This window comes from Somniosus microcephalus, chromosome 2, assembly GCF_052327205.1.
Source record: "Somniosus microcephalus isolate GS21.2 chromosome 2, FLI_Smic_1.0, whole genome shotgun sequence".
Taxonomy (NCBI): Eukaryota; Metazoa; Chordata; class Chondrichthyes; order Squaliformes; family Somniosidae; genus Somniosus; species Somniosus microcephalus.
In genome coordinates this window covers 298,278,805-298,306,178 of record NC_140988.1, presented here as the reverse complement: position 1 = coordinate 298,306,178, position 27,374 = coordinate 298,278,805, and the positions used below count along the sequence as shown (strand labels likewise).

Below are 27,374 nucleotides of genomic sequence, written 5' to 3'. Positions count from 1 at the left end.
GGCAACAAACCATCCTGGAGTCACGTTTGCGGCCACAGAAACGCCTATCTGTTCCCCTTACTATAGAATCCCCTACCACTATTGCTCTCCCACTCTTTTTCCCCCCCTCCTGGGCAGCAGGAGCACCCCCAGTGCCAGGAAGTTGGCTGCTGCTGCCTTCCCCTGGTGAGTCATCCCCCTCAACAGTATCCAAAGCGGTATACCTGTTTGAAAGGGGGCTGTCCGCAGGGGTTCCCTGCACTACCTGCCTGCCTTTGTTGCTCCGCCTGATGGTCACTCCCTGTGCTGCCCTACCCTGAGGCGTGCACAACTCGCTAAACGTGGTATCCACGAGCCTCTCAGCATCGCGCATGCTCCACAACCCATCCACCCGCAGCTCGAGCGCCGCAATGCGGTCTACAAGTAGCTGCAGCTGGATGCATTTCCCGCACACATGGTCGTCAGGGACACTGGCAGCGTCCCTGATTTCCCACATGGAGCAAGAGGAGCAGAACACGGGTCTGAGCTCTCCTGCCATGACTTACTCCTTTAATTAATTTAAAAATTAATTCAATACCCCAGTTACAGGTATACTCTAGGGCGCTTTATTTACCAACTGTCTAACTCATGTTTTGTTCAAACTTATCATTTTAGTTTTTAATCTGCCTCTGTTTATAAAACCCATAATGCTTATTGGCCTTTCTTATGGCTTTTATTTACCTGCACTTGTGCATTCCAGAATTTCATCGCTCCACCATTGGCAGCCATGTCTTCAGCTGCTTAGGCCCTAAGCTCTGGAATTACCTCCCTTTTAAGTCACTCCTTAAATATGAGGATAAGATTTTTAAATTGAAAGATGTTGGGGCACTGGGAGCCAATGTAGGTTAGCAAGGGTTAGAATGATGGTTGAGTAGGACTTGGTGTGGTTTAACCCCAGGGCAGCAGAGTTTTGGATGAGCTGCAGCTTGTGGAGGATGAGAGGCTGGCCAGGAAAGATTGGAATAGTCAAGTCTGAAGGTGACGAAGGCATTGATGAGTTGCAGAAAATTCTGGCTGATTCCTAACTTTATGTTGGACAGCACAGCAACAATCATGAATTTGGAATCTTGGGTTGTGGTGGAGAGGTAAAACCTGGCATAATTGGTGCCCATATGAAAGCTGGCTCCATGATTACAGATAATTTTGCTGAGGGGTACCATATGTGAGAATTAGGAAGGCAAAGATGGAATGCTGAAGTGAGAAGCCACTGTGGATGTGCTGGCTGTGTTGGAGCAAGAATGGAACCATGTGAGGTTAATGCCACAGGGATGGACCACAAAGAAAAGTGGTGGCAGGGAAAGGATGCCTAAAGCTACAAGTTGAGGGATAACTCATCAGTCTCTCTGTCTGACATTGACACTAACCAGTGTAGGCTCAGTGCTGTGTGACAGAAGTCAGACTGAAGGTAGAAATGGGTCCAGAGTTAGGTGATAAATTTACAATTTTTGAAACCTTTATTTCCAGATGTTCGGGTAGAAATTCACTCTGTAGTGGGAGGGTGGTGAGGTTTGGAAGTGTTATGGCAGGGAGGGTATCAGAATTCAGGGCAGATCCTGGATCTGTCAGTTTTTCACCCCACTTAAACTCTACAGAAAATCCTGATCCAGAGTGTTGATGCTTCCTTTTACCCTCCCCTTATGTCGTAATAGTATGGGGGTGTAACTGGGGCATTCCCAGGTCACCCCAAGAATTCCAGCAGAAGTAGTTCTGATAGACCCAGCAGGACCCATGTCTGTTGCGAGCAGGCATAGGTCTCATTCTGGGCCTAATGAAGGCCTCAACAGTGCACAGTTCAATGCTAATTGATCCCAGAGGTATCTTAGTGGCTCTTCTGTTCCCTCTGAAGATTAAAAAAAATTGTTTGACCTATATGAGGGACTTTAGTTATGAGGAGAGGTTGGAAAAGTTAGGACTGTTCTCCTTGGAACAGAGAAGTCTAATAGAGGTTTTCAAGATGATGAGAGGTTTTGATAGAGTAGATAGTGAAAAACAGCTCCCTCTGGTGAGTGGGTCAATAACGAGAGGTCATAGATTTCAAATCATTGGCAAAAGATCTAGAGGGGTGATGATGAGAAATGTTTTCACTCAGTTGTCGGGATCTGGAACACTCTACCTTAAAAGGTGGTGGAAGCTGATCCATAAATAATTTTAAGTGAGTTTGACAGGTACTTCAGGATGAGGAACGTATAGGGTTACGGACAAAAGCATGGGTGTGGGATTAAGCACAACTGCTCTTTCAAACAGCCAGCACAGGCACAACGGGCCAAATAGCCGCCTCCTATGCTATAAGTTTCTCTCATTCTTTGCCCTGATCTGAGTGACTCCCTGAGACTTCAAGATTCCAATGTGTCCAGGGGGTGGGTGTCCTTGATGTGTTGCTGCATATTTTTCCCCCTAATACGACTAAACCCAGTTTTCAAGTCCTTTGACTGTTCAATACCTACGTTATTAAATACCACTACTATTTCTCCTCCTGCTCTGGACTAGTCCAGGCACCTTCTCTCTACTTTATTCTTACTACAAAGGGAATTATTCATAAATTGCACCATTGAGTACCCTACTGCAATCATTTTTCTCCCTTATGTTCTTCCACCCCCCCCCCCCCCCCCCCCCCACCTTCCTTGGTGCCAGTAAGTTTCTTTGACTTACCTGTTTCTTATTCCTCTTCCTGTGTAACCCAGTGCCTGAAATGTTTTGGTGTGCTATTTCATGTGATCTTTTTTTTTTTACTGTAACCTCTACCCTACCTTTCTCCACTGTTGCTTTGTATAATAGGTTACCGTTTTGTTTTGCTGTCAAATGAAATTGCATTTTGAATAGTAAGCTGTGAAAAGGTCTTTGAACTTTTAGTATTTGCATTTAGCTGAGAAGACCAAAAAATGTGGAATGGATTTAACATGAATATCCCTTGCCTCACAGGACACTAGTCTGCCGGTTGGGGTCTTTGTATGGGAAATTGAAAACCAAAATGAAGACGACCTGGAGGTTTCGCTTATGTTTACTCTGAGGAATGGTACTGGAACTAAGGATGATCAGAAAGGGGGGCACTGGAATGAACCATTCCATTTGGATAAAGAAGAGGAGCAAATTTCAGGAGTGTTGTTGCATCACGCTGCCCCCATAAATGACTATACAATGGCGATTTCAGCCAGGCATAAGGTGAGTGAGTTACAGTGTTACTCTTCCAGAATTCAGTATAATTTTAGAGCCATAGAACAACCTTTTCTTTGTCAGCCATGGCTCAGTTGAAGCACTGCCGCTCTGAGTCAGAAGGTTGTGGGTTCAAATCTCACGAGACTTGAGCACACTAGGCTGACACTCCAGTGCAGTACTGAGGGAGCTCTGCACTGTTGGAGGTGCCGTCTTTTGAATGAGATGTTAAAAACCCTCTCGGGTAGACGTAAAAGATCTCGTGGCACAATTTTGAAGAGGAGCAGGGGAGTTATCCCCGGTGTCCTGGCCAATATTTATCCTTCAATCAACATCACTAAAAAACAGATTATCTGGTCATTATCTCATTGCTGGGACCTTGCTGTGTGCAAATTGGCTGCTGCATTTCCTACATTACAACAGTGACTATGCTTCAAAAGTAATTCATTAGCTGTGTAAAGTGTTTTGGGACGTCCTGAGGTCGTGAAAGGCATTACATAAATCCATGTCTTTTTCTTTTTATATATTGTAGTTCTTTATTACTAAATGGTTCAGCCATTTTGGTCTGGCTGACCTCTTGGCATCCTCTAGTTAGGGAGTCAATCACATGGGGGTCATTCATTTAAAATAGACATTGAGAGTGGGGAGAAGTTTGGGTAAAATTTCTTTACAAAGAGTTTTTGGAGCATGAAATGCTTTGCCACAGAGGTGGCTGCAGGGGTTCCTTGGAGCAGTGAGTGGATGTGCACCTGACAGGGAATACTGGTCATTACCCCTCTGAAACTGACCGCAATTTCAGGGAAATCCAGAAATTGCAGTCAGTCATTCACTGATCCGACACTGGCTGCGCTGTGGACCCCCCCAGTAGCCGACAATCAGTGAAACTGACGATCTTGTGCTTTTCTGTGGTAGTAGGGCTGTTAAATACACCATTAAATGTTGAGCCTTGTTGGAATAGGTGTAACTGGGGTTTTAACAGCGTATTGACTAGTAAACAAATGTTCTGGCCCTGAAAAACTAATTTTTATATTTGTGGAGTGTCAAATTTCATCATTATGATTAAAGTTTTTTAAAAATTGTAATTTTAATTTTTTTTTAGTTTGTTCATGATAGTTCAGCTTCTACCTTATCCCCATGTGAAAGTCCCAATCTTTATTTCGTGCTCTAACATTTTTAAAAGTCCAGATGAAAGCAGCTTCTCTCTTCCTGGTTCCTGTGAGAATTTTTCAATGTGTTTAGCTGCTTAGATTTTCTTCTTGGGCAGTCCCTCGGAACCGAAGATGACTTGCTTCCACATTAAAAATGAGTTCTCAGGTGACTGATTAGTCTAGTGTGGGACCTACAGTCTCTGTCACAGGTGGGGCAGACGATGGTTGAAGGGGTGGGTGGGTGGGTGGGGTGTTTGGGTTGACGTGTGCTCCTTCTGCAGTTTGTGCTTGGCTTCCGCTTGCTCCCAGCGAAGAGACTCGAGGCAATCGGCGCCTTCCCGGATGCTTCTCCTCCACGTTGTGCGGTCTTGGGCCAAGGATTCCCAGGTGTTGGTGGGAATGTTGCACTTTTTCAAGGAGGCTTTGAGGGTGTCCTTGAAGCGTTTCCTCTGCCCACCTGGGGCTCTCTTGCCGTGCCGGAGCTCCGAGTAGAGTGCTTGTTTTGGGAGTCTCGTATCGGGCATGTGGACGATGTGACCCGTCCATCGGAGCTGATCGAGCGTGGTCAAAGCTTCGATGCTGGGGATGTTGGCCTGAGCGGCAACACTGCCATTGGTGCGCCTATCCTGCCAATGGATTTGCAGGATCTTGCGGAGGCAGCGTTGGTGGTACCTCTCCAGTGCTTTGAGGTGCCTGCTGTACATGGTCCATGTCTCTGAGGCATACAGGAGGGCGGGTATTACTACTGCTCTGTAGACCATGAGCTTGGTGCCGGGTTTGAGGTCTTGGTCTTCAAACACTCTCTTCCTCAGGTGACCGAAGGCTGCACTGGCACACTGAAGGCAGTGTTGGACTTCGTCATCGACGTCTGCCCTTGTTGACAGTAGGCTCCCGAGGTATGGAAAGTGGTCCACGTTGTCCAAGGCCTTGTCATGGATTTTGATAATCGGGGGCAGTACTGTGTGGCAGGGGCAGGTTGGTAGAGGACCTTTGTCTTACGGATGTTTAGTAAAGGCCCATGCTCTCGTCGCTTCGGTGAAGGTGTTAACGATGGTTTGGAGTTCGACCTCGAGTGTGCAGACGCAAGAGCGTCTACGCATGGTTTGAGTTCGACCTCCGAGTGTGTGCAGACGCAAGCAAGGATGATCTGACTGGAGGCGACGGAGGTTGAACAGTTTCCCGTTTGTTCTGTAAATTAGTTCCATTCCAGTGGGGAGCTTACTGAGGGTGAGATGGAGCATTACCGCAAGGAAGATCAAGAAGAGCGTTGGTGCGATGACACAGCCTTGCTTGACCCCGGTCCGTACATAAATTGGGTCTGTGGTGGAACCGTTGGTCAGGATCACGGCTTGCATGTTGTCGTGAAGCCGGCGGAGGATGATGACAAACTTTTGAGGGCAGCCGAATTTGAGGAGGACACTCCATAATCCTTCACAGTTGACAGTGTCAAAGGCCTTTGTGAGGTCAAGGAAGGCTATGTACAGCGGTTGGTGCTGTTCCCTGCATTTCTCTTGTAATTGGCGTGCGGTGAAGATCATGTCCATTGTGCCCCTTAGTGGGCAGAATCCGCATTGCGACTGGGAGGAGCTCTTCAGCCACTGGGAGAAGGCGCTTGAGGAGGATTCTTGCGATGACTTTCCCTGTGGCAGACAGCAGGGAAACTCCTCTAATTACCGCAATTGGACTTGTCACCTTGAAGATGGTCACAATTACGGCGCCTCTGAGATCCCCTGGCATGCTCTCCTCTTTCCAGATGAGAGAAATTAGTTCATGAATTTGCATCAGTAGTGCTTCTCTGCCATGCTTTAGCGCCTCGGCAGGGATTCCATTTGCTCCCGAGGCCTTGTTGTTGTTCAGTTGTCGGATGGCCTTTTCAACCTCATGCTGGGCTGGGGTTGTGCTGAGATGGCGGCAGGTAGCATGCTGCGGGATGGAGTTGAGGACACTCGTGTTGAAGACAGAGTCGGTTAAGGAGATCTTCGAAGTGTTCCTTCCAGCAGGCACTGACTGCCTCTCTGTCCTTGATGAGTACCTCTCCGTTCTTGGCCTGCAGTGGGGTAGGACCTTGGGTGCTTGGGCCGTAAGCGGTCTTGACTACGCTAAAGAATCCACGCACGTCATGGTTGTCGGCTAGCTGCTGGATCTCCTGCGCTTTCTCCACCCACCACCCGTTCTTTAGGTCGCGAGTTTTTTGTTGGACCTCGGCCTTCAGGCGTCTCTAGAGCTGCTTTCTTGCTCTCGAGTTGTGTTGCTGTTTCCAGATCAGGAATGCTTTGCGCTTGCGGCTTATTAGCTCTTGGATCTCCTGATCGTTCTCGTCGAACCAGTCTTGGTGTTTTCCGGTCGAGTGACCGAGCGTCTCTTTACAGGTGCTGATTATGGAGGCCTTGAGTGCAGACCAGGCGCTGTGGGCACTGTGTCTCCATCACTGGGCGTCGTCAGGTTGTTTGTGAGGCGCAGGCTGAATAGGGCTTTCTTAGCGGGGTCTTTGAGTGCACCAGCGTTGATTTTCCTGCAGCATTGTTTCTGTTGCCGCCACTGTTTTGGGGCTACATTGATGGAGATGACAGAGCGGATTAGGTGGTGGTCTGTCCAGCAGTCGTCAGCTCCTGTCATGGCGCGGGTGATGCGGATGTCCTTATGGTCCCTCGCTCAGACTATGACTTAGTCCAGCAGATGCCAGTGCTTGGAGCGAGGGCGCTGCCATGAAGCCTTGTACTTGTCTCTCTGCCGGAACAAGGTGTTGGTTATGACCAGGCCATGTTCGAAGCATTTCGTCAGGAGGAGGGTACCGTTGGCGTTGGCTTTCCCCACCCCCTCTCTGCCGATCGCACCTCCCCAGAGGTCTGAGTCCTTTCCAACTCTGGCGTTAAAGTCGCCAAGGAGGATCAGCTTGTCGCCCTTTGGGACTCTGGACAGGGATTGTTAGAGGCTGGAGTAGAATTCCTCTTTGGTCTCGTCTGTGGCTTCCAGTGTTGGGGCGTAAGCACTGATGACCGTAGCGCACTGGTTCCGGGCTAGGGTGAGCCGAAGAGTCATGAGGCGCTCGTTTATACCGCTAGGGGAGTCTCTGATACGCCCAACTAGTTCATTTTTTATGGCGAAGCCTACCCCATGGAGGCGGTGTCGTTCTTCAAGTTTGCCTTTCCAGAAGAAGGTGTAGCCACTGCCTTGCTCCTTGAGCTGGCCTTCCCCTGCCTGCCGGATCTCGTTTAGGGTGGTGATGTCAATGTTGAAACGTCTGAGCTCCCGGGCAACGATAGCAGCACGGCGTTCCGGTCTGTCACTGTTGGGGTTGTCCATGAGGGTCCTGACGTTCCAGGTCCCGAACTTCATTTTAAAGGGTTGAAGATGCCTCTGCGTGAATTCTTTTAACGTGGGGTGTCCGTTGCACACCAGCTACCACACGGGCTTGACAGAGCAAGGTCTTGGTCCAATGGCAAGGGGACCCAAGACGACTGGAGACCAGGCTCTGCTACAACGGCCTAGCGCGCGCGCGCGCGCGCGCGCACACACACACACACACACACACACACACACACACACACACACACACACACACACACACACACACACACACACACACACCCCTACTGTCCTCCTCCCTACTTCGGGTTTCTTAGGATGCATTGTGGTCTTCCCGACCTCGCTGTTGGCCCATGCCGCACCTTTCCTGGGCCCCAACCCCACTGCTTGTCCACACTGCGCCACTCCTGGGCCTTGACCTCGCTCTTGGGTCCCGGCCTCGGACATGAATAATGTCTCTCACAGGATCAAATTAGCACTGATATTCTCGTGATCCCTGGCCCCGAGCTCCACTCGCGATCCACTAGTTGCTAGATCACTAGTCCAGTGGAGAAGCGTAGTCTTGATGGGAATTTGGAAGCTAAGTTTAAGTGAAGAGCCAGTGCTCACTGATGAGAACAAAGAACAGGCATGGTCGGGGGATGGGCAGTGGGTTCAGGTAACTTTAACCTTGCAGCTTGAACTTGCAGTTAGGGATAAAATGCACCCACTATTAAGAGCCAGGGGAACTTAAACAGCAGAAGAGAGGAGACTGGGGGAGAAAGAGCTAAGGATGGCAAAGGAACTCCCGAGGGAGCTGCCAGCCCAGGAGCCATCTTGTCTGTAACTTGTAGATAGCTTGTTGACGTCACTGCAGCATCGCACTAGAAATCCCCATGACACAGTGCTGCAATCAATTGAACGTCGAAAAAGACATGCGTCTCGCCACAGAGATTGCGAGATCTCAGTGGACAGCTTTCTTTAGGTCTGCGGTGAGCACCTTTGCTTCACCACTGATCGCAAATTACGGGCCATAGATTCTGCTTTCATAGCGTTTCTAGATTCTGATCCATCTTTCTTAGTAAAAGTACTCTTTAATTTGTGTGCTGGTGGTTTCATTTTTAATCCATGTTTTCTTTCCAGGCCCTGGAAATGAATGCATATCCCTTTGATCTGTGTTTTTTTCTATGGGGACCTTGTATTACTTTGTGGGCCTGATCATAAGATAAGGATATTTTTAGGCTATTAGTTGCTTGTAAGTATATTTTATGTTGGAAGGGGAGTAATCTGCCAAATAGAAAATAGAAAAATGGTTTACTGATCTTGAAATTATTTTCATGATTAAAGGAAACAATGTCTGACATCTTAAGAAATGGGCTAAATTTCAAGTGCTTCAATGAAAGAAACTACATATTAGCCATAGCACTTAGACTGGTTTCTGTTCTGGGAAAACAGCGAGTGATGACATTTCTTTAGAATATCTGCTTCAAAGTTGGGTGACATCACACTGCCCTGATTTACATGGTCCCTCACCCTTACTCCATAGTATTAAAAGCCTTGTTCGCATATTAGACCAGCAGTTCATTTTTTCTTCCCTGCAGCTAGAACAATGTTCTCTATTCCATTCATTGCATTTTTTTTGTCAGCTACTGTTTGGTCTGTTTATTTGTTCTAATGTATTTTAGTAACAGATGAAGTTTTGTCATTTAAAAAAAAAAAAAAAAAAACAGCATTAATGTTGACTAGCTGCTATTCTGATTAACAATTCATCACTAGGAACAGGAGTAGGCCATTCAGCCTCTCGAGCCTGTCCTGCCATTCAGTTAATCATTGGTTAATCTGTATCTTAGCTCCATCTACCCTCCTTGGTTCCATAGCCCTTAATACCTTTGACTAACAAAAAATCTATCAATCTCCGTTTTTAATTTTTAATTGACTGAGTCACTGGGGGGTGGGGGAGTTCCAGATTTCCACTATTCTTTGTGTGAAAAAGTTCTTTCTGACATCACCTAGAGCTTAGCTCTGATTTTAAGGTTATGGCCCCTTGTTCTGCACCCCCCACCAGCGAAAATAATTTCTCTCCACTCCTTTGATCACCTTAAACACCTCAACTAGATCACCCCTTAATCTTCTTTATTCAAAGGAATACAAGCCTAGTCTATGCAGCCTGTTAATTTAACCCTTTTAGCCCCAGTATCATTCTGGCGAATCTGCGCTGCACTTCCTCCAAGGCCAATATATCCTTCCTGAAATATATTTTCCAGAACTGAATGCAGTACTCAAGGTGGGGTTTAACCTGAGCTGTAACAAAACTTCCACCCCTTTGTATTCCAGTCCTCTTGAGATGAAGTCCAACATTCCATTAGCCTTTTAAATTATTTTTGTATCTGTCCTCTAGCTTTTAGTAGTTTCTTTACTTGGACCCGTAAATCTCTGCTCATCCATAGTTCCTAGCTTCTTGCCATTTAGAAAATTCTCTGATCTATCTTTCTTGGATCCAAAGTGGGTGCCCTCACACTTTCCTACAATGAACTCCATCTACCGCAGTTTTGCCCACTCGCTTAATCTATAAATGTTCCTTTGCAACTTTCTGCTCCCATCTTCACTATTTACTGGACCACCTAACTTAGTGGCGCCAGCAAACTTAGAGGTGAGTGTGCTACCAACTGAGCCACAGCTGACAGAGGCTTGCATAGGATTACATAGGATATACGGTACAGAAACAGGCCATTTAGCCCAACCAGTCCATGCCAGCATTTATGCTCCACTCTAGCCTCCTCCTGTCTTTCCTCATCTAACTCTATCAGCATAACCCTATGTTCACTTCTCCCTCATATGCTTGTCTAGCCTCCCCTTAAATGCATCTCTACTATTCGCTTCAACCACTCCCTGTGGTAGCGAGTTCCACATTCTCACCACTCTCTGGGTAAAGAAGTTTCTTTTGAATACCCTATTGGATTTCTTGGTGACTATCATATATTGATGGCTTCTCATTATGCTCTTCCCCACAAGTGGGAAACATTCTCTCTCTATCCACTCTATCAAAACCTTTCATAATTTTTAAAGACCTCTGTTAGGTCACCCCTCAGCCTTTTTTCAAGGGAAAAGAGAACCAGCTTGTTCATCCTTTCCTGATATATATAACCTTGCATTTTTGACATCATTCTTGTAAATCTTCTCTGCACCCTCTCCAGTGCCTCTATATCCTTTTTATAATATGGCGACCAGAACTGTACGCAGTACTCCAAGTGTGGTCTAACCAAGGTTCGATACAGGTTTAGCATAACTTCCCTACTTTTCAATTCTATCCCTCTAGAAATAAACCCCAGTGCTTGGTTTCTTTTTCTAAGGCCTTGCTAACCTGTGTCACAACATTTAATGGCTGATCTTCTACCTCGACTCCACTATCCCCATATCCCTTGATTCCCTTAATATCCAAAAATCTATTGATCTCTGTCTTGAATATACTCAACGACTGTGCCTTAAAGGAATGTATATTTGTTGTAAATTATGTATTAATTCTTTAAATGCTAGCCATTGCTTCTCTATCGCCATACCTTTTTAAAGTAGTTTCCCAATCTACCTTGGCCAACTCTCCCCTCTTACCTATGTAGTTTGCTTTGTTTAGATTTAAGATCCTAGTTTTGGATTTAACTAAATCACTTTGAAACTCAACATAAAATTCTATTATTATGGTCACTCTCCCCTAAAGGCCCCTTTACTACAAGGTTATTAATTAACCCTTTCTCATTGCAGAATACTAGATCTAAAATAGCCTGTTCCCAAGTTGGTTCCTCAACATACTGATCTAGAAAACTATCTTGCATACATCCCATGAATTAGTCATCCACAGTATTACTGCAAATTTGGTTTGCCCAGTCTATATGTAGATTAAAATCCCCCATGATTACTGTATTACCGTTATTACATACGCCTCTAATTTCCTGAATTATACACTGCCCTACATTACAACTACTGTTTGGGGGCCTATAAACAACTCCCACCAATGTTTTCTGCCCCTTGCTGTTTGTTAGCTCCACCCAAACTGATCCTACTTCTTGATTTTCGGAGCTAAGATCCTTTCTCGCTACTGTCTTTATCCCATCCTTTATTATCAGGGCTACCCCTCCTCCTTTTTCATTTTGCCTATCTCTTCTAAAAGTTAAGTATCCCGAAATATATAGATCCCAACCTCGGCCACATTTCCGTAATGGCTATTAGATCAAACTTATTCATTTCTATTTGCGCTATTAATTCATCTACAGGTATTTTGTTGCGAATACTTCGCATTCAGATATAGTGCCTTTAGCTTTGACTTATTTTTATTTTTCCCTGATGTCACCTTAGTCACTGATGCCTTATTACCTTTGTTACTCTCTCTGTCCCTTCCTGACCCACTCTGCTTATTTTTACCCAAAATGCTACTCTACTCTAGAGCCTTGACATTTCTCTCACTGCTTTTAAATTTACTCTTTCCTGAATCCGCCCCCCCCTCCCCCTCTTCATTAGTTTAAAGCCCTGTCTACTGCCCTATTTATTTGGTTTGCCAGGACACAGGTCCCAGCCCGGTTTAAGCGGAGCCCATCCCAACAGAACAGCTCCAGTACTGGTGCCAGTGCCCATGAACTGAAACCCCTTCCTCCCACACCACTCTTTGAGCCATGCATTTAAACCTTTAATCGGTTTGTCCCTATGCCAATTTACGCGTGGCTCAGGTAACAATCCAGATTTATTACCTTTGAGGTTCTGCTTTTTAATTTGGGTCCTAGCTCCTCAAAACTCCCTCAGCAGAATCTCATTCCTAGTTCTACCTATGTCGTTGGTTCCTAAGTGGACCATGACAACTGGAACCTCCCACTCCTCCTCCAGCTGTGAGGAGATGTCTTTAACCCTGGCAGGCAACACAACCTTTGGAACTCTTGGTCGCGGCTGCAGAGAACAGTATCTATCCCCCTGACTATACTGTCCCCTACCACAACTTCATTCCCTTTCACTCCCCCCACTTGAATGACCTCCTGCACCATGGTGCCATGGTCAGCTTGCTCATCCATCCTGCAGGCTTTTCCCTCATCCACACAGGCAGCAAAAACCTCACACCTGTTAGACAAGGGCAAAGGCTGAGGCTCCTCCAGCACTGCACCTGCGGTCCCCTTACTTGCCTGAGTTGCAGTCACACCCTCCTGTCCCTAACCACTAACCAGACCTGTACCACTACTTAACCCAAGGAGTGTGACTGCCTCCTGGATCAAAGTGTCCAGGTAACTCTCCCCATCCCTGATGCCACACAATGTCTGCACCCTCAGACTCCAGCTCAATAACTCAAGTTCCTCAAGATGCAGGCACTTAATGCAAACATGGTTGTCCGGGATCACAATGCTCTCCACAAACTCCCACATGCTGCAGTTGCGGCACACCCCCTGCACTGCCATCCCTATATGACCTTGTTTTATTTAATTAAATTTGTTATTAGGTAACTTGGTTTACAGTGTAATTTCTTGACTACTTAGTCTAGATTTAAGTTATGGGTACTGAAATTAAATATCTACCTGTAACACAAAGCACTACCAGTAGTGTAGGCATAAAGCAGCAACTCATTCCCCCTCTTCTCCGAATTCCCACTCTTTCCAAAAGCTACTCTTTACCCCTACTTTCTGCTTTCTGTGTTGAAACCAGCTAGCTATCCATTCTGCTACTTGTCCCCTGACTTCGCATTCTTCATCACCTTCTTCATCAGTCTATTAAATGATATCTTATTGAAGGCCTTTTGAAAATCTAGATAAATTACATCTACTGCATTACCATTGTCTACTCTCTCTGTTACCTCTTCAAAAAATTCAATGAGGTTGGTCAAGCAAGACTTTCCCTTTTGAAATCCATGCTGACTATTCCTTATTATTTTTGGTTTGTAGATGTTCTGTTTTCTCCTTTTAGTAGGGATTCCATTATTTTTCCTACCACCGACGTTAAGCTGACTGGTCTATAATTCCTTGGACATGTTCTATTCCCCTTCTCCTCCTCAGCTCCCCACCATCACAGAAGCCAGTCTTCAGCCAATTCGATTCACTCCATGTGATATCAAGAAACGGTTGAGCACACTGGATACAGCAAAGGCTATGGGCCCCAACAACGTCCCGACTATCATGCTTAAGACTTGTGCTCCAGAACTAGCCGCGCTGCTAGCCAAGCTGTTGCAGTACAGCTACAACACTGGCATCTATCCGACAATGTGGAAAACTGCCACAGTATGTCCTGTCCAAAAAAGCAGGACAAATCCAATCCGGCCAATTATCGCCCCATCAGTCTACTCTCAATCATCAGCAAAGTGATGGAAGGTGTCATTGACAGTGCTATCAAGCGGCACTTACTCACCAATAACCTGCTCACTGATGCCCAGTTTGGGTTCCGCTAAGACCACTCGGCTCCCGACCTCATTACAGCCTTGGTCTAAACATGGGTTTAGACTAGGGTCCTGAATTTAAATAAAGGAAACTACGATGATATGAGGCGTGAGTTGGCTCGGATGGATTGGAGAACGTTACTTAAAGGGTTGACAGTGGATAGGCAATGGCAAACATTTAAAGATCGCATGGATGAACTACAGAATTTGTTCATCCCTGTTTGGCATAAAAATAAAACACAAAAGGTGACTCAACCGTGGCTAACAAGGGAAATTAGGGATAGCATAAGATCCAAGGAGAGGACATATAAATTGGCCAGAAAAAGCAGCAAACCTGAGGATTGGGAGCAGTTTAGGATTCGGCAAAGGAGGACAAAGGGATTAATTAAGAGGGGGGAATAGAGTATGAGAGTAAGCTCGCAGGGAACATAAAAACTGACTGTAAAAGCTTCTATAGATATGTGAAGAGAAAAAGATTGGTGAAGTCAAGCGTAGGTCCCTTGCAGTCAGAATCAGGGGAATTTATAATGGGGAACAAAGAAATGGCAGACCAATTAAATACATACTTTGGTTCTGTCTTCACAAAGGAGGACACAAATAACCTCCCAGAGATGTCGGGGAACATAGGGTCGAATGAGAGGGAGAAATTGAATGAAATCAGTATTTGTAGGGAAATGGTGTTAGGGAAATTGATGGGATTGAAGGCTGATAAATCTCCAGGGCCTGATGATCTACATCCTAGGGTACTTAAGGAAGTGGCCCTAGAAATAGTAGATGCATTGCTGGTCATCTTCCAAAATTCTATAGACTCTAGAACAGGTCCCATGGATTGGAGGGTAGCTAATGTAACCCCACTATTCAAAAAAGGTGGTAGAGAGAAAACGGGCAATTATTCCATTTATTCCGTTTATTCCACCTCTTTGCTTCCTGTCTGCCAACCAGTTCTCTATCCAAGTCAGTACCTTGCCCCCAATCTCATGTGCCTTAACTTTACACGCTAATCTCTTATGTGAGACCTAATCAAAAGCCTTCTGAAAGTCCAAATACACCACATCCACTGGTTCTCCCTTATCTATTCTACCAGTTACATCCTCAAAAAATTCCAGTAGATTAGTCAAGCATGATTTACTGTTTGTAAATCCATGTTGACTTTGTCCGATCCTGTCACTTTTCCAAGTGCTCTGCTATTACATCTTCTATAATGGACTCTAGCATTTCCCCCACTACCCATGTCAGGCTTACCGGTCTATAATTCTCCATTTTCTCTCTACCACTTTTTTTGAGTAGTGGGGTAACATTAGCTACCCTCCAATCCATGGGAACTGTTCCAGAGTCGATAGAATTTTGGAAGATGACCAGCAATGCATCTACTATTTCTAGGGCCACTGCAGGGTACCGCAGGGATCGGTGCTAGGACCCCAGCTATTCACAATATATATTAATGATTTAGACGAGGGGACTAGATGTAATTTCTCCAAGTTTGCAGACGACACAAAGCTGGGTGGGCGTGTGTGCTGTGAGGAGGATGCAGAGAAACTCCAGCAGATGCATGGCAAAGAGGTTATCCACTTTGGGGGCAAAAACAGGAAGGCAGATTATTATCTGAACAGCAATAGATTGGGAGAAGGGGAAGTGCAATGAGACCTGGGTGTCCTTGTGCACCAGCCGCTGAAGGTAAGCCTGCAGATGTAGCAGGCGGTTAAGAACGCAAATGGTATGTTGGCCTTCATAGCAAGAGGATTCGAGTACAGGAGCAAGGATGTCTTGCTGCAGTTGTACAGGGCCTTGGTGAGACCACACCTTGAGTATTGTGTGCAGTTTTGGTCGCCTTATCTGAGGAAGGATGTTCTTGCCATGGAGGGAGTGCAGCGAAGATTCACCAACTGATACCTGAGATGGCAGGAATGATGTATGGGGAGAGATTGGGTCGATTGGGCTTGTATTCGCTGGAGTTTAGAAGAATGAGAGGGGATCTCCTTGAAACTTATAAAATTCTAACAGGACTAGACAGACTAGATGCAGGAAGGATGTTCCCGATGGTGGGGGAGTCCAGAACCAGGGGTCAAAGTCTAAAGATAAGGGATAAGCCATTTAGGACAGATGAGGAGGAATTTCTTCACCCAGAGAGTGGTGAACCTGTGGAATTCTCTACCACAGAAGGCAGTTGAGGCCAATTCATTAAATATATTCAAGAAGGAGTTAGATATATTTCTTAAGGCTAAAGGGATCAAGGGATATGGGGAGAAGGCAGGGACAGGGTACTGAATTTGGATGATCAGCCATGATCTCATTAAATGGCGGAGCAGGCTCGAGGGGCCGAATGGCCTACTCCTGCTCCTATCTTCTATGTTTCTATGGACAAAGGAGCTGAATTCCAGAGGTGAAGTTAGAGTGACTGCCCTTGACATCAAGACAGCAATTGACTGAGTGTGGCATTAAGGAGCCCTAGTAAAACTGAAGTCCATGTGAATTGGGGGGCAAATTCTCCACTGACGGGGTCATACCTAGCACAAAGGAAGATAGTTGAGATGGTTGAAGGTCAATCATCACAGCCCCAGGACATCGCTGCAGGAGTTCCTCAGGGCAGTGTCCTAGGCCCAACCATCTTCAGCTGCTTCATCAATGACCTCCCCTCCAACATAAGGTCAGAAATGGGGATGTTCGCAGATGACTGCACCATGTTCAGTGCCATTCACAACTCCTCAGATAATGAAGCAGTCTGTCCGCATGCAACAAGATCTGGACGACATACAGGCTTGGGCTGATAAGTGGCAGGTAACATTCGCGCCACAGAAGTGCCAGGCAATGACTATCTCCAACAAGCGAGAGTCTAACCACCGCCCCTTGACATTCAACGGCATCACCATCGCCGAATCCTCCACCATTAGGTATTCTGCGGCGAGTGTCTCACCACCTGACTCGCCAAAGCCTTTCCACAATCTACAAGGCACAAGTGAGGAGTGTGATGGAATACTCTCCACTTGCCTGGATGAGTGCAGCTCCAATAACACTCAAGAAGCTCAACACCATCCAGGACAAAGCAGCCCACTTGATTAGCACCCCATCCACCACCTTAAACATTCACTTCCTCCACCACCGGTGTACCGTGGCTGCAGTGTGTACCATCTACAAGATGCACTGCAGCAACTCGCCAAGGCTTCTTCGGCAGCACTTCCCAAACCCGCGACCTCTTCCACCTAGCAGGACAAGGGCACATGGGAACATCACCACCTCCAAATTCTCCAAGTCTCACATCATCCTGACTTAGAAGTATACTGCCGATCCTTCATCGTTGCTGGGTCAAAATCCTGGAACTCCCTCCCTAACAGCACTGCAGGAGTACCTTCACCACACAGACTGCAGCTGTTCAAGAAGGTGGCTCACCACCACCTTCTCGAGGGCAATTAGAAATGGGCAAGAAATGTTGTCTTTGCCAGCGATGCCCACATCCCATAAACGAATAATAAAAAATATATATCGGTATTACGTTAGCTATCTGCCAGTCCTGTGGCACTACACCTTTTTCTAATGAATTATTAAATATGTGTAGTAATGCCTCTGCTATCTCGTCCCTATATTTTAAAATGCGTGGATGCAATCCATCCGAGCCAGGGAATTTATCCTCTGAGTTTATCCCCTCTTATTTTAAATGCATTTACCTCCTTACTAATCTCATCATCCAATGTCATGTGCACCTGTTCTATCTCCCTGGTAAATACTGAAGCAAAATAATTATTTAATATTTCTGCCATCTCTCTATTGTTAGCTGTGGTATTATCCTGTCTATCCCTTTAATGGCACTATTCTCATCCCAACCTTTTTTATTGATGTGCCTGTTAAATATTTTGCTTTATGTTCCTTGATAATTTAATTTCATAGTTACTCTTTGCCTTCCTAATTGCTTTTTTGACTTCTCTCCTAATCTCTTCGTATTCTCCCTTATTATGCACCCTCCTGCTGTCCATGTACTTAATATATGCCTCTTTCTTTACCCTCAATTATTCCCTTATGGCTTTGTTCATCCATGGTGCCTCATTAGTATTTAGTTTATTCTTTCCTTTCAGGAAAATATATTGTTCCTGCACTCATTTGAACACCATTTTAAATGTTTCCCATTGTTGTTCTACAATATTGTCGCCCATTTTATTTTCCCAAGTTCTATTCTCAGCTCCTCAAAATCAGCTTTTCTCCAATCTGTTAACCTGGTTTTCGTCATACTTATGTGCTTCTCAATTATCATCTTAAAGCGTATTATATTATGGTCACTATTGCCTCGATGTTCCCCTACTTTTACTTCTGTTATATGCTCTGGTTCATTCCCCATTACTAGGTCCAATAGCGAATCCTCCCTTGTTGGGCTTTTTACATATTGATTTAGAAGGGAGTCTTGTACACATTGTAGGAACTCCATTCCCTTATCCCCTTTACCATCTTCTGCCCAATTAATATTGGGGTAGTTGAAATCCCCCATGATGATTATTCTATGTTTTGTTACTCATTTCCCTAATTTGTCTGCATATTTTTTCCTCCATCTTCCTTCCACTATTAGTGTGATTGATCCTTTATTATCTTTTATCTCTATATGGATTATATTTTTATCTTGCTGATCGCTGCGTTACTTTTTTCTACTGCCATTATGTTGTCCCTAATAAGTACAGCTACTCCACCTCCCCTTTTCCCCCCTCTTTTCTAAATATGTTATACCCTGCAATGTTAAGGTAGATTGGGAAACTAGGTTAAAAGATATGATGGTAGAAAAGCAATGGCAAAACAATTAAAGAAATCATTCATAATTCACAACAAATATACATTCCTTTAAGGAACAAAAACCCCACGGGAAAAATGGTCCAACCGTGGCTAATGAGAAGATAAAGATAGTATTAGATGAAAGAAAGAGGCTTATAATGTTGCCAAAAGGAGTAGTAAGCCTGAGGATTTTAGAATTCGGCAAAAGATGACCGAAAAATTGAGAGAAAATAGAATGAGAGTAAACTAGCAGGAGACATAAAAACTAATTGTAAAAGCTTCTATAGTTATGTAAAAAGGAAGAGATTAGCAAAAGTAAACATAGGTCCCTTACAGGCAGAGACAGGAAAAATTATAATGGGGAATAAGGAAATGGCAGAGACATTAAACAAATACTTCTGTTTCTGTCTTCACGGAAGAAGACACAAGAAACATTCCGGAAATAGTGGGGAACCAAGGGTTTAGTGAGAATGAGGAACTTAAAGAAATTAATATTAATAAAGAAATAGTACTGGAGAAATTAATGGGACTAAAAGTTGACCAATCCTGTGAACCTGATGGCCTTCATCCTCGGGTGGGTGCATTGGTTTTGATCTTCCAGAATTCCCTAGATTCGTGAGTGATCCCCACGGAATGGAAGGTAGCAAGTTAAAGAAAGGAGGGAGAGAGAAAAAGCAGTTAGCCTGACATCAGTGGTAGGGAAAATGCTAGAATCGATTATTAGAGACGTGGTAACAGGGCAGCAGGGAGTTGAGGTCAAAGATCAGCCATGATCTTATTGAATGGCAGAGCAGGCTTGAAGGGCTGAATGGCATACATAGTTCTGCAACGGTGAGAGATTCTGCCAGACTGTGTTTTCTATGTATAGAATTACATTATAAAGGTAGTTTTGAATCTAATTTGAATTCAAATATGTTTCCATAAACAGCAAGGTTTAGTAATTAGCCACCAGACTGAATTTAATCCAAATGACATGGGACAAGAAATCTGGAAAGATCTGCTTCAAGATGGGAAATTGGACTCTCTACCAGGTATGTGTCTGCTAAAGCACTTTTTTTTTGTGACTTTCCTTGATTTAGACTCCATTTCCTTCTGAAAATTGGCATGCCAACTTTATTTCAGCACAGTATTCAAATTATTTTGGGTTTGAAGAGTTGTTGATCTAAGTACAGGAAACTTTGTGCTATCCAGCACCGACGGGACCGAGCTGTTGCCGTCCCATCAAAACTGCCGGACAAACCAGCGCTCCGTATCTGGCAACAAACCCTGTTGCTTAGCAACAGCTTCTAAACAGTCGGCCGTACCTTGCAAGCATCTCTGTAGCTTAGCAACAGCTTCAGCGAGACCTTGCAGAGCCTGACTGGTGGGGAAAAAAGCAACGAAAAGAAAAAAAAACTAACGAAACGGCTCCTGATTTTTGCCGGTGGCTCGAGCAGTTAACCTCCAGATAAACCAAAGTTTCCTGTATGCTAAAACTCAAATTACTTGTGTTCCTTATTGGCATTTGACTTAGAGCTCCTAAAGATAATGGACAGAAATGCACAAAACTCCCCTTCAGATCACTAGCAATATTTACTTATATTGACCTCCTGCATTGATGTTTCTGGTTTTGAACACTTCCAATAGAAGTATAATTTCCTGGAATATTGCTGTAAGTTTAAAAAAGGTCGGCAGTGATGCCTTCAGTGCAGTTGATAACTGGGTAAATTTGCACTTTGAAATGTTCAATTTAGTGCAAATGAAATTTTAAAAAATCAATGTTTTGTAGAGTGGTCATTTGGTGTACTAAACAGAAGACGCACTTGTTATTTTCCCCTCCCTCCTGCTTCTCTTTGCTAACTGCAGCAGCCACTGGAATCAAGCTGTAACATGAACAGGAGTAGGCCATTCAGCCCCTTGTGTCTGTTCTGCCATTCAATGAGATCATGACTGATCTGTATCTTCGCTCCACCCATCTGCCTTGGCTCCATATCCTTATACCCTTGTCTAGCAAAAAATTATCGATCTCAGATTTTAAATTATTAATTGAGCTAGCATCTACTGCTTTTGGTGGGGGAGTGTTCCACCCTTCTACCACTCTTTGCTGAAGTGTTTCCTAACTTCTCTCCTGAATGGCTTGGCTCTGCTGAAGATGTGTTTCCTAACTTTTCTCTCCTCTCCTGAATGGTCTGGCTCTGATTTTGAGGTTATGTCCCCTTGTCCTAGACTCCCCCACCAGCAGGAAAAGTTTCTCTCAATTTACCCCATCAATTCCTTGCATAATCCTTAAAACCTCAATAAATAACCTTAACCTATATTCCAGGGAATACAAACCTAGTTTATGTAAGCTCCTTCCAGTCTAACCCTTGGAGCCCTGGTAACATTCTGGTGAATCTGCACTGCGCTCCTTCTAAGGCAAATATATCCTTTCTAAGGTGTGGTGCCCAGAACTGTACATAGTACTTCAGATGAGGTCTAACCAGGGCTTTGTATAACTGTAGAAAACATTCTCCCCTTTATATTCTAGGCCAGTGGTTCTCAACCAGGTGTCCACTAGGGATCTGAGAAGATTTCAAGGTTTCCACCAGAGAATAGCTGGTTTCTCTGGGTGGGGCCTATCTGGGAAAGTCCGCGGCTGGGGGCGGGCCCTTGGTTGGGTTGAGGGACCGACTGCAGCAGAGGTTGTAGTCAGATGGGCTCAGCGGCCTGTGGGATGACGTCTGGTAGATGCAGGCTGTGTCTGGGGTGGGGGGAAACCGTGCGATTGTTGGGATGCGAGGGACCCTGGCTGCCCCAGGGCAGCTGACTGGCTTCATTGGGCTGGGCGCTGGTTACAGAGTCCAGGCCCCAGGCCCTGGCTTGGTAATCCCCTGAAACCGTAACCGGGAGGCTCCGTGTGGCAATGCAGCCGCTCCTTGACCTGTCCAGAGGTGCCAGGCCCGCAGCGTTTCCAGAACCTTCTGTTGTCATTAAAACCCAGTAACTGAATGTGTGACTGGAACGCGGAACTGTCCCCCCCCCCCCCCCCCTCCACAGATTGTGGGACAAACTGGCCCCCCCTTTCACAGACTGTGGGACAAACTGTCCGCCCCCCCCCCCCCCCTCACAGACTGGGATAACTGTCTCGTGTGGAACCTTATTGAATGCCTTCTGACAGCCCCTATAAACTACGTATATCGACATTCCCCTATCTACTAAAGTTATTTCCTCAAAAAATTCAGTTCGGTTAGTTAGACATGACCTACCTACCTACCCTTTATAAATCCATGTTGGCTCTCTAAATCAGCTCAAATTCTCAGTCACTCTGTCCTTAATTATAATTTTATTTCACTCTTAAAGAGCTTTCACAATGGGCTAAAGTTCAGCAAATCTCACTCAACATACAGGAAAATATTATTTGTCTTCATCAAACTGCATTTAATCTTTCCATTTAATCCCATCATATTTTCCCTCGGATGCTTTCACACTATACTCTGCAAGGAGTCACATAAAAAGGTACATGCACAGAGAGGATAGTTCAACTGATATTTGCATTTTTTAACAATGTCTAAAGAAAAGGCTACTCCAGCACAATAGGTGTGATGATTCTGCACTATTTTTGAAAGACTGATCAACCTGGGTGAGGGGGCAAGGCCCAGTGGTGACTCCAGTCTGCCTTCCAGGTCAACCTTCAGGGTTAGTGTGCTCTTTCTTGGGTATGAGGTGGCAAGGAAGGGTCTCTGGGTCCCAGCACAATAAAAAGTGACCAGAGTGAAGGTGGTAGAAAGCAAGTGGCTCGGAGGATACTGGTTGCCGAGGTTCCAATTATAAAGGTTGCCACTGGAACCAAGCTCGTACCTTATTCAAAGTTAAACCCACAACCATGTGATATGACTATTTGGTTTAGAATCCATTTTCTTTTGATAATTGGGTTAACAATCACTATTCTTTGATCCTAGTGTAGGTATTCCCCCGTATTTCATTTTAGAATTATGAACTATACCTTGTCTAGTTCCTTGTTTCCTTAACTGTTCTGGTCTATGCCTCCTTGGGCATGTAATTCCTCTAACACATGCTTTACTACTATTGCAAAATAACTGGATCTGAATTTGTTCATGGTTTTCAGTGTGAAGAATTCATTTAATATATTCAGTTTCCATGATATTTGTATCCAACTTATTCCTTGAAGGATGTAACTGGTCTTGTACTGTACTACTTGCATAAGAGATTTATTTTGGAGCCCTCTTGCTGTTGCCAACAATTGGCCTTTATATGCCATTCACTTCCAATTAGGGTTGCAAAATTCTGGGAATTTTTAAGAGGAAACTTTCCATGGGAATTTTTGGGAAATTTTGGGAATTTATGGGAATTTTGAGTTTTTTTGCACAGATGGTTTTTGCCTCTGACCCTTATTATCTTTGTCGTCAAAATAGACATACTGTTCCATACAAATAAAAACAGGCTTTCAAAACTTTATTTAGGTTATAATTTTGAACTTCATTGAACCCCCACAAAAAAGACCCATCTAAAATAAAATAAAAAGAGCGTCAGCTTATTTAGCCTGTAATTTGTCCTTATTTTGTCCCTTTGAGTCTTCTACTCATGACTCTTCTACTCCTCATTGCTCCTCCTGATTCTCTGACTCTGGCTCTGGCGTGTCCATTTCCTCCTCTGTGTCAGTGTCTAGCTGTGTGGTGGACACTTCTGTATCTGGCTCAATAAGTTGTAGGTTCGCCCAGATAGCCACCAGTTTCTCCACTCTCTTGTTAGTCAGCCTGTTGCGCACCTTTGTATGCGTATTCCCAAAAAGTGACCAGTTTCATTCAGAGGCCGCTGATGAAGGTGGGATTTGGAGTATCACCGATGCAATAGGTGACAGGGCCTCAGATGCACAAAGTCCCTTCCACCAGGTATGTGCACTGATATGCTTGCATGATTCCCATATCCCATCCCCATTCCAAAGACCTTGCTTGGTAGAGAACTTTGCCAGACTTCCCAGAACTTTGCCCACATCCAGATTGAGATGGTGTGAGAGGGTAGAAATCACACTGTAAGCGCTGTTGATCTGTTCTCCAGAAAGTATTGGTCTCCCAACATGCTTTGGGTCCAGCATGTATGCTGCAGCATGAATCGGCTTGACACAAAATTCTTGACGCGTCTGTATGAATTGAACAATTGCCTTCTCCTCTGCTTTGAGCAGCAGGGATGTGGGTAGGGCAATGCTGATTTGTTCTTTTAAAATCAGTAAAAAGCCTGAGAACATCTGACAAGACAGCGTCATCTCCTTCAATCTGAGCAATTGCAGATGCTACTGGTGAGAGTAGTTTAAGGCTGCTAACCACTCTCTCCCAAAACACATCATCCAGCAGTATTTTCTTGATGGTGGTTTCCATATCCCCAGACTGGGATATTGCCATTTCTTGCAGCGACTCCTTACCCTCCAGAAGGCTGTTGTACATTATGACAACACCACCCCATCTAGTGTTGTTGGGCAGCTTCAGTGTGGTGTTCTTGTTCTTTGTCATTTGCTTGGAGTTGTAGGTTGCTGCAACTACCTGTTTTCCCCTGACATGCTTAACAACTTGCTTGGCTCTCTTGTACAGTGCTTCCATGGTTCTCAAACCCATGATGTCCTCGAGGAGCAGGTTAAGCCCATGAGCTGCACACCCAATAGACGTAATATGAGGGTAGGCCTCCTCCACTTGAGCCCAAGCAGCCTTCATATTCGCAGCATTGTCAGTAACTACTGCAAAGACCTTTTGTGATCCAAGATCGTTGATGACCGCTTTCAGCTCATCAGCAATGCATGTGCCTGTGTGTCTGTTGTCCTTTGTGTCTGTGCTCTTGAAGAACACTGGGAGAGGAGTGGAGACGATGTAGTTTATGATGCCCTCCCCTCGTACATTTGACCACCCATCTGAGATAACTGCAACAGTCTGCCATCGCTATCGTTTCTTTGAGCTTTCCTTGGACTCTGTTATACTCAGCCTCCAGCAAATAAGTAGACAAAGCATGTCTGGTGGGAGGACAGTATGCAGGGCGAATAACATTGAAAAATCTCTTCCAGTACACATTGGCTGTGAGCATGAGGGGTGAGCCTGCTGCATATACAGCTCGAGCAAGGCGCTCATCTGCATTCTTCTGGCTATGGTTATCCATTGTATCAAAGAACCTTCCAAGTGGGCCAGGAGTTGCTGATGATAAGGAGCCTGATGCTGAATGAGAACCATCATCTTCTTGAATGGAAGCAGAGGAACTCTGGGCTGACTGCTGTGAGCTTCGAGTGAAGTTGTTGCATTTGGATAAATGCTGCTGCATCTTTGTGGCATTCTTTACATATGGCTTTCTACAGTGTTTGCACATGTACACAGTCTTTCCATCTTTAATGCCTGGGGTAAAATGCTTCCACACATCAGACGGTAAACGTGGCATTGTTCTATGCAGAGAAATAAAGGGCATTCATCTCTGTGTCGAACTGCGGTCGATCAGCACGATTGCAACAGGGTGAGTACATTTTTGCTGATGCTCCATGTGATGGAAGCATGACCTGTACACACACGACGCTACATCACCAATAGTGTATTATTTTGTATATTTTAAATTGAAGGACAACAGAGTTCAACAAGTAACTGGTTTATTTGGTATAAAGTCTGATTTACTTACTGCATCATCACAACATCAGCAGAAAACAAAATGACTTCCCTCAGGACCCCTAACCTGGATCTTAAAAAAACTATAGCAGTCTTACAGATGCCTGCAGGCCAATCACAATTCGATATGCAAATATTACAAATAGAAGGAGCTAATCGCTCATCCAACCAATCAGGACACATTTGTTCACAGTCACACACAAAACTTGTAATTATTAAAACAAGCCAAGTAAGAAGATAAACATATATTGATTAAGAAATTCCTTAATAATTAAGATTCCATCTCTGTTAGTAATTTTAAGAGAGGACCTGTGGGGGGGGAAAAAAGAAAGAAATACAAAAAAAACAATATTACGCTAGCATGTGCTTTTTTGGGCAAAATTCCCAAGCTAAACTTCCCGTGGAAAATTTCCGGAAATTTACCAGAAACTTTCCACCCCTTTGCAACCCTACTTCCAATATCCCATTAACTGTTTAAAACGCCCGTTCTTCACTATTGTTGGTCTTGTATCTTCTAAAACTTTTATTTGGCAACTTAGATCAATTTGACCTCCTTATTAAGCCTCTGAGCTTCTTTATAAGAACATAAGAAATAGGAGCAGGAGTAGGCCAATCGGCCCCTCGAGCCTGCTCCGCCATTCAATAAGATCATGGCTGATCTGATCCTAACCGCCAATTTATCACATCTCTCTCTCTCTCTCAAAGTAACCTTTAAAAAATCTTTTTTCTATTTTATTTCCTAGTTCTTCCCCTCTTCCCACACTTAGTTTTCCTTGGAGCTCTTCTAGCTCTAGCACTAAACATCAATTTCTTTAACCTTAGTATTGAGCATGATAAATCTAACTCTGCAGTGATCACTGAAACAAATGATTCATCACTTGGGATATAGGATCCTTGCTCATATCCTGCTTTGTATTTTGAGTTCCACATTTAATACCTGCCATGAAGTTGTGCTTTCGCTTCTTCTTTTGGTTGTCCCTGGTTTGACCACACTACCTCTGGGAGAATGAAATTTCCCATAAGTGTGATTCCTCTGCAACCTCTTTCTCTTGCCTAAACAGCTTGATGTCTGCTTGTTTATCTTGAACTGGGGCAAATAGCTTTTTGCCAATTATTACTACGTTATTTAAAAAGCTAAGTCAAGGCCATGGATCAAAAATGAAAAACCATAGTGCAGGACACCATCAACTTTGAAAAATGTAGGAGAGAAAATAATGCCAGCCTTGGGTTTAAAAAGCCGAAGATTGTAGGGATTTGAAGATCTGAAGAAGATGCAGAGGTTCTGGGAGGGGGAAAAAGTATTTAGACAATAAAAGTGTGATTAATCTTGATTTCAACAGAAAGAAAATTGCCTCACACCTTCCCTTCTCCTGTTGTACTTATTTGATGGTTGTTTTTTCTCATTTGATGGTTTTTTCCTGTCATTCCTTCAGTCAGTTTAATCTTTGCCAAATATTCTATAACTTTTCACCTTCAGCTTTTTATCACTACTAGTAGATTTGCCTTGGCATTGCTTGTGGATAGTTTGAGACATGGAGTGTGATGTTCTATATATGATACCTGCACTGGGCAAGTGTCACTGCTTTGTTTTGCTTTGTTTCTCTTTGCGACAGTGCAGTTGTCTTGAGAGCTTTGCTTATCAGGGTCCGCATGAGAAATGGGCTTCAGACTTGGTCACTCGTGGAGTACGTCGTGCTTTCCGGACAATCAATAGCGGAGGTTCATGGGGATTTCTCCACTTCTGTGGCTTGTGTCTGTAGCACAGCCATATTGCTAAGTTTGGATGCCTCTGGGAGAACTGCTCTGTGCTTTGCCTCTTTGTCAGTCTGCAAATACATCAGCATTTGAAAGGAAGACTGCCTAGCCACCAGACAGACTTGACCTAATTAAATCCTGAATACAAGCAGTGGCACAGAAGGCCAGCCAACTCTCATCGAAAAGCAAATAAATTGGGCCGGTTTTGTGTATTAGGCACTCACCTAACAGACAAATGATTGTTTTAAACCTATTGAAGCCCATTTT

The 27,374-nt window shown here is 44.5% G+C and overlaps 1 protein-coding gene across 1 annotated transcript in view; it reads left to right on the top strand.

The window, feature by feature from the left end:
* The window catches only part of gba2 (glucosidase, beta (bile acid) 2), a 90,596-nt gene that overhangs the window by 18,306 nt on the left and 44,916 nt on the right, over positions 1-27,374 (top strand). The window contains exons 5-6 of the mRNA XM_085973440.1: positions 2,938-3,177; positions 19,673-19,775. Of these exons, the coding sequence (XP_085829566.1) occupies positions 2,938-3,177; positions 19,673-19,775 (343 nt within the window). The remainder of the gene's footprint in view (positions 1-2,937; positions 3,178-19,672; positions 19,776-27,374) is intronic.